The sequence below is a fragment of the Natrix helvetica genome (assembly GCF_964273705.1).
Source record: "Natrix helvetica genome assembly, chromosome: Z".
In the NCBI taxonomy this organism is placed as follows: domain Eukaryota; kingdom Metazoa; phylum Chordata; class Lepidosauria; order Squamata; family Natricidae; genus Natrix; species Natrix helvetica.
This window is the reverse complement of record NC_138554.1, coordinates 99397056-99409221: the sequence shown is the minus strand read 5'-3', so window position 1 is coordinate 99409221 and position 12166 is coordinate 99397056. Positions and strand designations below refer to the sequence as shown.

Below are 12166 nucleotides of genomic sequence, written 5' to 3'. Positions count from 1 at the left end.
TACACACAAAACCATCTTCATGTTTTAATGCACAAACCTTCTTTCTTGTATGTATAAGCTTGCAGTTTGCTTTATTAATCTCTTTGTTTTCTTCAATTGTCTTTTTCACAAATTTCACATTAAACTGACATTTCTTCTTGACAGAATAATAATACTGAAAATCAAACCAGGAGAGCAAATTGAAACATATACAATTATATATAGTGATAATTACACAAAAGAACAAAAGGATGAACCACTGAGGAAATAGAGAAAAATGGAATCTAACACTGTACTGTATGTAATAGGAGATTTCAGTGGTAGAGTGGGTAGTAATAGATGGGAGATTGAGCAGTTCATTGGCACATGTTGCTAAAAACTGTGTGAAAGGACTAAGAATGGGCAAAAGATACTGGATTTCTGCAACCAACATCATCTTTTTATCACTAATACTTTTTATGAACATTGTGACTCACGACATATAAATGGAATGAGATCACTATTAAAAGTCAGATCAATTGCACATTAACAAAAGTAAAAGGAAGATACAGAAATTTTGATGCAAAAGCAATCTCCAATAGACTATATGATACCAATCACATAGTCTAATAACTAGAGATTAGCACTAAGATTGTAGTGTAATACAAAAAAGTTAAACCTAATATTAAAATTTGTTGTTGTTAGTTGCGAAGTCATGTCTGACCCATTGCGACCCCATGGACAACATTCCTCCAGGCCTTCCTGTCCTCTACCATCCTCTGGAGTCCATTTGCGCTCACATCTTTTGCCTCGGTGATTCCATCCAGCCACCTCATTCTCTGTTGTCCCTTTCTTCTTTGGCCCTCAATCTTTCCCAGCATTAGGCTCTTCTCCAGTGTCCTTCCTTCTCATTAGGCAGCCAAAGTATTTGAGTTTCATCTTCAGGATCTGTGAGTTTCATCTTCAGGATCTGGCCTTCTAAAGAGCAGTCAGGGTTGATCTCCTCTAGGACTGACCAGTTGGATCGCCTAGCAGTCCAAGGGACTCGTAGGAGTCTTCTCCAGCACCATAGTTCAAAGGCCTCAATTCTTTGGCGCTCAGCCTTTCTGATAGTCTAACCTTCACAGCCATACATTGCAACTGAAAAAACCATAGCCTCTTTTGTTGCCAGGGTGATTTTATTAAAATAAAATATTAAATAGTTAGAAACCAGATATTAAAATAGAACCAGATAAATAGAATAGAAACTAGAAAATAAATAAATAGAAACTAGAAAATAAATAAATAGGAACCAGATATTAAAATACCAAATTAAAAAAAGAAAATAATTATGATAGCAAAATTTAAAGAAGAAGAAATAGTAGAACAGTTACAAAAAAATATGAAGACAACATTTAGACAACTGCCACCAGAAGTGGGAAATATGGAGGATGAATGGAAATAATACAGAACTACCCTACTTAACATCACAGAAGAACTATATGGAATGGGACAAATTTTATTTATTTATTTCAGAATTTATAGACTGCCCCCTCTCCCCGAAGGGACAAATATACTGCATGGTGGTATGAAGAGACTAAAGAAGCAGTAAAGTTGAAAAAAGAGTTAAACAGGTAGTCCTTGACTTACAACTGTTCAGTCAGTGACCATTTGAAGTTATAACAGCTCTGGAAAAAGTGATTTATAACCTTTGTTCACAGTTACAACCTTTGCAGCATCCCTATGATCATGTGATCAAAATTCAGATGCTTGCCAACATACGTATGACCATTGCAACGTCCCAGAGTCATGTGATCCCTTTTTACAGCTTTCTGACAAGTCAAGTCAATGGGGAAACCAGATTCATTTAACAACCAGGTTACTAACTTATCAAATGCAGTGATTTACTTCACATCTTTGGCAAGGAATGTCATAACGCTGGGCAAAATTAATTTATAAATGTGTCAATTAACAACATAAATTTTGGGGTCAATTGTGGTCCAAGTTGAGAACAACCTGTATAAATGTTGATTAAATCAGAGAAAGATTATATAAACTGTAGATTACAGTGTAGAGTTACCAACAGGATAATTAAGAAAGCAAAACAAGAATCCTTGGAGTGCTTGGGAAAATATTTAGCAAACAATGAGAAAACCTACAGAATGTTTTACAATGTAGTCAAAAAATTAATGGAAAAGAGAGGAGAATTATAACCCCACAGAAATAATTAATGATAAGAACAGAAGCCCATTAATAAAACCATCAGAAATAATAGAAAGGTGGACAGAATGCTTCAAATAACTCCTCAATTCCTTAGGAAAGTATCATGGAGAAACCATGCAAGACTACAATATAATAGCACTAGAACCAGAATTAATGATTGAACAAGTAGCAAGATTTGTTAAAGAGTCACATAAATATAAATCCACAGAATGGGCTACATGGAATCTTTAATGCAGCATGGACACAACTAACTGCTTCTACTGACTGGCAACAGTGAGAATGCACACAATACTGATCAACCTAAGTAGGGAAAATGTATGCCAATAAAAATGAGATTAAGACCAACTATAGAACCACAATTAGAAGATTTTAGGGAACACAGAAGCTATAACAGATGCAGATAATATAACTTAACATAGCACACAATAAGAATCTCTTTGTCACATTTGTAGAACAAAAGAAAGTATTTTATAGAGTTGATAGGTAATTATTATGACAAACTGACCAATATGGAGTAAGTGATCATCTGTTAGATTATATACAAGTTTACATAGCAATTGCAGAATTGTAGTTTGGAACAAACCACATAAGAACCCTTCATAATAACATTTGGAGTAAAACATGGTTGCATCTTATCACCACAATTATTTATTTTACCTTGACAGCATAAGCAAAGAAGCCAAGCCGAGAGAAGAAAATAATATCAAAGAACTATTCTTTGCAGGCGATCAGGCATTATAAGCAAGAACAGCTTATGTCCATGAATCAAGAATGTAAGACAAATAATATGAAAATTAGTAAACAAAAAACAGAAGTGATGATAATCGAAAGAGGAAAGTACACCTTAAACATAGTAGAGGGAACAAGTATAAAACAAGTATCAGAGTTCAAATATTTAGAAACAATATTTACTGAAGATGGAAAAATAGATGCAGAGATTAACATGCAATGCACTAGGGCAGTGGTGGGCAACTTTTTTTTCAACTGAGCCAAATCTCGCCAAAACCACGATTGAAATTTATTTTGAGAGCCACATTTTTAAAACCGAAAATACATAGGATGGTACACTGTTTTTAGTTTCAATAAACTCTGGCATTTGAAGCACGCAAGTCTTAAAGCTGTCAAGTTACAAGATCCTTGCATCCCTAACCCTTTAGGAAAAAAACCCCAAGGGGTCTTCAAACCTGACAGCTTTAAGACTTGTGGACTTCAACTCCCAGAATTAGTCCTCCAGTCATGTTGGCTCAGGAACTCTGGCATTGAAGCATGCAAGTCTTAAAGCTGTCAAGTTGCAAGACCCTTGCACCCCTAACCCTTTAGAAAAAAACCCCAGGGTCTTCAAACCTGACAGCTTGAAGACTTGTGGACTTCAACTCCCAGAATTCTGAGAGTTGATGTCCACCAAGGGCATCAATCATATTAGCCCAGGGATCTGCAAAATTGGCTCTTAAGACTGGTGGATTTCAACTCCCAGAATTCTGAGAATTGAAGTCCACCAGTCTTAAAACAGCCAACTTTGCAGACCTCTGTGTTAGCCCAAAGCCTGGCGCTGGGCGGGCCTTGCTCCCCCATTGGTGGAGCCCCAAGAAGCGAGGAGGGAGAAAAAGAGACGGAGGCCAAGGAGCTTCTCCCCCCCCCTGCAAAAATCTTATCAGGGAGCTGGCGGGCAGTAGCAAATTAGCTGATCACGCGGCATGTGCGGAAAGCGAGGTTTGACCGGGTGGGGCAGTGAAACTCCAGGGCTCTCTGACCTAATTCCCCATGAGAACTGTTGCCTCTGAAGCGATATTTTCCTCCAATATTTTGAAACGGCATGATCGGCTAATTTGCTACTGCCCGCCTGGCTCCCCGGTTAGATTTTTGCTGGGAGGGGGCGGGGGGGAAGCTCCTTAGCCTCCGTTTCTTTTTCTGCCTCCTCGCTTCTCGTCCCTGCCCGACTTCAGGATCCTCCCTAATCATTGTGGGTCGAAAAGAAAAAAGGGAAAGGGACGCTTGTTTTGAAGTGCCCGAGAGGAGGGAGGGGAGCGGGCACCCGGCACACAGAAGAGCCGCATTAAAGTGTGTAAAGAGCCACATGTGGCTCGCGAGCCGCGGCTTGCCAACCACTGCACTAGGGCACAAACCAAGTATTGAGGTAGCTAGTTCCAATCCTACAACATAAGGCAGTACTCATTAGTACAATGGAGCATCTCATACAAAGCATATTCATCACCACCTTATGTTACCAGTGCCAAACATGAACACTTATAATAAAACATAAATGTAAGTTACTATGGGAATGAGATGTTTGAGGGAAGCTGCTGGAATAACTAGAAGGGATAAAATCAGGAATGAGATTGTAAGAGAAAGAATCGGAATAGAACCAATATTAAACTGCCTACAAAGAGGCAAATAAAATGATTTGCCCATCCTGAGAGAATGTCTGGGAATTGCATACCATATAAGTAGCATGCATACAAAGAGGAGAAGGTCAAAGAGCATGAGGCAGACCCAGAAGAAGGTGGAACGACATCATCAAAGACATTATAGCAGCATCAAATGATAATAAGCATTGGTCAAATAGTCTGCATATAAAAAAATGTGTTTAGAGTTGCTTGTCTGCTTCTATTTTCAATTTCTCAACACTTTAGTAATTAGCGTAATTTCAGGAAACAGAATAACAAGCTTTCACTGAATTAGTAGTTTAGAGGAACTTAACAAACCATACCTTCTAATCCACACATGTGGTAATTCACAAATCAGTTTATCAATGCAGGTATCACATCAAACTATTTTAAAACCTTCCCAACCCTTAATTATAGGGACATTGTGGTCCAGTGGCTAAGACACTGAGGTTGTTGATCAGAAAGACCAGCAGTTTGGCAGTTTGAATCCCTAGCACTGCGTAATGGAGTGAGCTCCCATTACTTGTCCTAGCTTCTGCCAACCTAGCAGTTCAAAAGCATGTAAAATGCAATAGAAAAATAGGAACCACCTTTGGTGGGAAGGTAACAGCATTCCATGAGCCTTTGGCCTTTAGTCATGCTGGCCACATGATCATGGAGATGTCTTTGGACAGCGCTTACTCTGTGGCTTTGAAATGGAGATGAGCACCACCCCCTAGAGTCAGGAACGACTAGCACACATTGCAAGAGGAACCTTTACCTAACTCTGAATTTGTACATTGTTGAGTCCATTGTTTTCAATGGCTTTACTTTATCCTTGACTTTTACCTCAGACTTGGAATGACCTTTTCCTAGGAGGGAATGTCATTTTCTTGGGAAATAATTTTAATCCAATAACATATCCAATAAATAATATTCCTGGACCAAAGAGATAATCAAATAGATCATATACAATAAACAGCAATACTCCTGGATTTCATGAACACTAGGAGCCCGTCCAATCTTTATTTATTTATTTTGCAGCTCCTAGACATTTTGGACGTTTTGACAGAAATGGTAAAAAAGTGGATTTGTCACTAATTTACAGATAAAAGGCATTTAAAAAGCTTACAATGTTTAGGAAATTTTAAAAAATCAAATGAAATGCAGGCAGTCTTCGACTTACAACAGTTCATTTAGTGACCAAAGTTATATCGCCACTGAAAAAAGAGGTGTGTGACGTTTTTCACACTTATGACCACTGCAGCATCTTCATGGTCACACAATCAAAATTCAGATGGATGGCAAGTATCTCATGTTAATGATGATTGCAATGTCCCAGGATCACCGATTATGAACTTCTGATGAGCAGTCAGTGGGGAAGTGAAATTCACTTAAAAACTGTGTAACTAATTTAACAACTGTTAAATTAGAAAGTTTGCAAAATGGAGTAAAATTCACTTAACAACTTTGTCACCTAGCAACAGACATTTTCAGCTGATTTATGGTCGTAAGTTGAGGAGTAAAGACAACTGTACAAAGAGGACACAAATATCAATTCTGTCAACTGATTATAAAGTAAACCAGTTTTACAATGGCATCCTTGGGTTGTAAAAAGTAGTTGTCTTTACTGGAGTCTGTGAAAATCTTTATATTTAACTATAGTCCTAGACCACTTTTGACATGAACAGAGCTGACATTGTAATTGACTCATTCAAATCCATTTTTCTCTTTATTTTCATTTCTCTTTTTGATAAGAATCCAGAATTTCTTTTGTAAAGTAATTTACGTTGTATTTTCATTTGGAACACTAATTATGCTTTTCTTTTTTTTTAAAGACAAATACCAGACCTTCCATCTAAAACTCCATTTTTTAATTCAAATAATTCTCAACATGTGGACCAGCGTCGCCAAGGTTTGCAAGAATTTCTCCAAAAGTGAGTAGATTGGCTTTGAGAGTTGTTTGTTGCTTTAATGAAGTTGTTAATTTCCCATGCCTGCAATACCAGTTCATCTCTTGTGCACGGCAGCCACCTTGTGGCCACAATTATGAATTTGCACTTCTAATTTTCTGTGGAGGAAGATTACACAGCACATGTGCTTTCTTTACTTTTGCATTTGAATTTTTTCGGTTTCCTTTTTTGAGCCAACAATTTGTTAAATAGTGTATTGTTATTATTAAATTTGAAAACCAAGTTGTTTTAAAATAGCAATACATGAATTAATCTTTTTAGCGTTGTAAAGATTTAAGTGCTAGAGCTCACTGTAACAGCATCGCCATAAAGGCATTAAGAGTTGTTAACCTAATCTTACGAAGCTTCTCCTCTGGTAATATTGTACTGCTAACTATGGCATACAAAACCTTTGCTAGATAAATTCCCAAATATAGCTCATCTGTCTGGAATCCACAATGTGTATCGGACATTAATACAATTGAGCAAGTCCAGAGGTATTTCACGAGAAGCTTACTACATTCCTCTTCTCGCAACAGAATACACTACACCACCAGGCTTGAAACTATGCCACCTAAGGTCGGACTTAAGCATAGTACACAAAATTATCCACTACAATGTCCTACCATTCAATTACTACCTCATCTTCAACCGCAATAATACAAGAGCACGCAACAGATACAATCTCAATGTAAACTGCTCCAAACTTGATTGTAGAAAATACAACTTCAGCAATAAAGTAGTTAATGCCTGGAATGCATTACCTGACTCTGTTGTTACATCTTCAAATCCCCATAACTTTAACCTTAAACTGTCTATTATTGACCGCACCCCATTCCTAAGAGGTCTGTAAGGGGCATGCATAAGCGCACCATTGTGCCTACTATCCCTGTCCTACTGTTCCCATTTATTCGTACCCATTTCATTCATGCTCATGTTTATTCTTATACCTATTATCTTGTAAACAATTGACAAATCAAATAAATAAATAAAATTTAATTAAAGCTGAAGTCCATACAAGGCAAAGATATGTTCAATAATCAGTCATGTGGAGCTAATAAAGAACCAGTATTCCCTGTGATTTTTTTTTATGGCAGTAAAACTTTCTATAGTTGAATATTAAACATTCATCAAATTAGGTAAAGCAGGACAGGACATCGACCACATGATTATTTTTCTGTGGTTCTTGGATAATGTAAATATTGATATTTATTGACATTAATGTCAACACTAGCTTTATATTTTCTTTTTAAAAAAATCAACTTAGATGTTTTGCTTTTGGAAAGCTGCTTTGGAGTGTAAGGAAAATGATTTTGATGACCTATATGATAACCAATTACTTAGGCAAAATGAACCGAAGCATTTTAATTGGTATCAACCCCTTTCGGTAGACCAGGCCAGGAAACCATGTCCTCATGAAGGCTAAAATACAAAAGACTTTGAGACACCCCCTAAATTACAAAGAGAAAACTAAATTAGTTTTTGATGCCAAATATATCCATGATATATTGATGATTTGGAGCATGTGATAAATTATATGGAAACAGGAGTCCTGTAATTAGCTTGGCTGTAAACTATGTAAAGTAGCATCATCAGCATCTTGAATTAGATTTGAAAGACAATTGGTAACCAATGAACTATTTCAACATGGAGATAATCTCAAGGAGGCTCCATTCATCACCCATCCTGCCCTGTATGGGCCTAGCTACATTTTTTCACATTTCAAGCACCTCCTAGGAAGATCACAATAAAATAGTTCAGGCTTGAGGTTATTACTGAATATAACCAGTAAATTGATTACACCAGACAGATGGTAATAAGACATTTAATCTTGCCCCAAAAGACACTGAGCTTGGAATAAATCCAAGTGAACTTGTTTGCTAAAGACCACCCAGTTGTTTATAACAGCTCAGATGGTATCAGGGCATCAGCCAAATATTTTGGAAATTTGATTTTTTTCACCTAGCAGCTAGAAGAATACTCTTAAGATAGTTCTCTATGGATTCACCTAGAGAGAAGCTTCACTGCTTTTTCCTTCTACTTAATTACTGCAGCGTAAACATCCCAATAAAACCTATGATATGTTCGGTCAGATTTGTTCTTAAACCTGTTTCAAAGTTGCTCTAGTTAGCTATCCTCATATTTTATTTATATAGTATTTATTCTATACCTTGATGTGATATACTATCTTGTCAAGGTATAGAAGTATCACAAATTCAAATATTTGAATTTGAGTAATACTGAGCTCACATATCTAACTTTTTCTGTAATAGCTTATCTTATCTTATTTTTCAAGCATTTAGCAGGCACTTATAACTAGAATCAAAGTCATCTTGGAATCTTCTTTAACAAGATTTGTGCAGAAAGAAGACTTATAGATTACAGAAATCTTGATAACTGGATATATTTATTTTAATACCCAGTTTATCTCTTAAATTCTTTAGGATGGATTTTCTTGAACCTCTTGCTAATCACCTTATGATATACTGACAAGTGGTCAGCTCACCTTCATGATAGATTGTGCTCATAATATTAGCAAATTATCACTTTTTCAAGTTCCATTACCTTCTTATCATATCAGATCCCTGACAAAAAGTTCATAGCAATAGCACTTAGACTTATATACCACTTCATAGTGCTTTGCAGCCCTCTCTAAGTGTTTTAGAAAGTCAGCATATTGCCCCCAACAATCTGGATCTTCATTTTACCAGCCTTGGAAGGATGAAGGGCTGAGTCAGTCTTGAGCTTTGTCCTTGTCGCTTCTTGAAGACTCACTAGTGGTGGCTCACTATTACTGGCAGGTCTCTAATTCCTGGAAACAATCAGATCTGGAATAGAATTGATTTCTTCTTGCAGAGTGCTGCAATGCTATCTTGCATGGGTACTCAAGTATGAAATACATAAAAAAGAAAGAAAGAACCAAGTATACCATAGATGCCATCTGACTTCTAGACAACAGTAGTTCTGATGTTGTTTATATCCCAAATGGCTTCCAATATAGGAACCTGCATTTAACTTACTTTGGGTCCCAATTCGTCCTTTCAGTAGTTTATCTTCTTCTTTTTGTGCCATATTCATCATCGGACATTGGCGATCATGTTGGCAAACCTATTTTTGACAACAGCTGATGAAAAAGTGCTGCTGAATTTTGTCCAAATCAGTCCCTTAGGTTTTGAAGCCATGATGTTGTTCTTCTGCCTGGATCTCATTTGTCTTCAATTTTTCTCAGGAGGATTAAGTGAAGTATGCTGTATTTTTCTTGGTGTCACATCACATGTCCAAAATACTCTAACTTTTGTTTTTTAATGGCTTTGATGATTTCCCTTTGCTTACCCAGGCAGCTTATCACCTCCTCATTTGTGATTTTGTTAACCAGTTTATACCTTACAGCTGTCTGTAAATCCACATTTCAAATGCTTCTAGTTTCTTCAACTGTTTTTTGTCAAAGGCCAACGCTCCACTCCCTAGCGTAGGATGGAAAAGACATCTGATTTTATATCAGTAGTTTATAGAAGGAGGAATTAATTTTGTGCCTGTTATTTGCTAAGGTTCTTTGCAAGTTTCCATGGTTAAAGGAATTAAACAAGTACCGGTAGTCCTCAATTTACAATCACAATTGCTCCAAAATTTCTGTTGTTATTGAGGCATTTGTTAAGTGAATTTAGCCCCATTTTATGACATTTCTTGCCACAGTTGTTAGGTGAATCACTGCAGTTGACAAGTTAGTAACCTGGCTTCCCCATTGACTTTGCTTGTCAGAAAGTTGCAAAAGGGGATGACATGAGCATGGGACATTGCAACAGTAATAAGTATGAAACAGTTAACAACATCTTGAAATTTTGGATGCTGCAGATAGTAACTGAAAAACTATCATAAGTCACTTTTTTCAGTGCCGTTGTAACTTTGAATGGCCATTGAATTGTTGTAAGTTGAGGACTATCTGTAAACTAAATCAGAATAGAAGTTGTAACACTTAAAACAGCCCTTTCAAGCTCAGAATGTTTATTTTTGTTTCTCTCCATTTAAATACAATAAAATTTGTTTCTGGAGGTTTTTTTTTCCTATTCAAAAAAATAAGTTATTGAGGAGCAGCAGTAGCTATTTTCCAACAATCCATGGATGAAAACCACTGAGATCAATGGGATGTAATTTTTTTCCCATTTGGTTTCATTGAGCCTATTTTAAATAGTCTATTTAAGATTAATTAACTCTGTATTCAACCTTTAAGTCTCAGAATTTGCTTTCTATTTAAGAGGAAAGAAGGGGCAGCCTCATCTATTGTATGTTACTGTAGGCTGATTTCCTTTTGAAATCTCGTCTGTGCATGCATTCAATAGAGGGCACCAAAACACAGGCTGTGTTTGCTTGTTTCTATAGATTAGATTTCTCACCAACACATACCCAAAGTCAAGAAATGTAGTAAATAGGCTGAGTAAATTTGTTGAAAACAAACTGGTGTTTTAGCTTTCGGCACACATGCAAGCATGCATTTGGACTACATAAGATACAAAAAAAGTTTTGGTTAGAATAGGTTACGGTCCATTTTAGCTATATGTTCTCTTCTAAAAGAATAATTTACAATATACATAATAAAACACAATCTGCCCCTCTGCTTTTAACCAAACAAAGCAACTGCTCATTTTGTTTGCATTTTAAAAATATGTTTTTAGTTTTTAAACATCCAGACTTCAGGTAGATGTTCTAAATAAATGAAATGTCTTGAAGACTGCCTTATGCACTATACGTTTATTTTAAGCTCTGAAATTTCGTTCTTAATATATTTTAAGTTCTCTAGGCTGAATATAATGGAAATAGAAGCAGTGGCTCTGACTGAAGAAATATAGGCTTGTTTTCCATTCTCCCAATTGGGCAGCTTTTAGAATTGGAGTTTAACAATATGTAGATCAATACTGAGCACTAGCATCCACAAACATTATATATAAGTAATATCTGAGTTTGATACGAAGTAATTAATACTACCTTAAACTCTTGTAATTTAAGATGCATGATTGAAAGATTCATAACAATTTTAATACTTAATACTTTCAATCCTTGTCTCTTAGTAGAGTACTGTACTGTAGACCTGTTCAAACACTTTCAGTTTAGTGCTTATCTGTTCTTGTTTTCACTCCCCCCCCCCCAAATGTGTGTATTTGAACAAGGTTTTAATTAGCATCCCAAAAATCTGAATCTTGTCAGAGTTTTAGCCTAGATGTCCATCAGTCCCACAACAGAACTGCCTCAAGCAATTTGAGACTGATAGGACTTATGGACCTAATATCTACGATACCTTGGACAATTATTCTACTTTTCTTCTTTCATACATCATAACCTAGACCAATTTGCTGGCCCCATGTGAGTGAGATTCTGTGTGTATGACAGTAAGCCAGCCAGTCTTTCATCTTGGGGGTGGGGGTGGGCATGTACATTTAAAATAAATAAATGATTTGATGGAATGTATGTATGTATGTATGAATGAATGAGTAAATAGATAAATTATAGCTATTCCACACATACTTATCATAAATGATACATATTCCACACAATAATCAGATATGATTATTGTTATCTCGGAGATAGACTTGAGGCTACAAGTGCATTTGGAGGATGTGGTAAGGTTCATTTCACAAATAGTTGCTCACTCACAAAATGTCTGACATAGATGCCAAATCATCCATTTACTGAAAGGGT

At 36.4% G+C, this 12166-nt stretch overlaps 1 protein-coding gene across 3 annotated transcripts in view; it reads left to right on the top strand.

The window, feature by feature from the left end:
- The window catches only part of SNX10 (sorting nexin 10), a 43503-nt gene that overhangs the window by 21381 nt on the left and 9956 nt on the right, over nt 1-12166 (top strand). For all 3 annotated transcript variants that reach the window (XM_081971426.1, XM_081971425.1, XM_081971427.1), the window contains one exon: nt 6362-6460. In XM_081971426.1, the coding sequence (XP_081827552.1) occupies nt 6362-6460 (99 nt within the window). The remainder of the gene's footprint in view (nt 1-6361; nt 6461-12166) is intronic.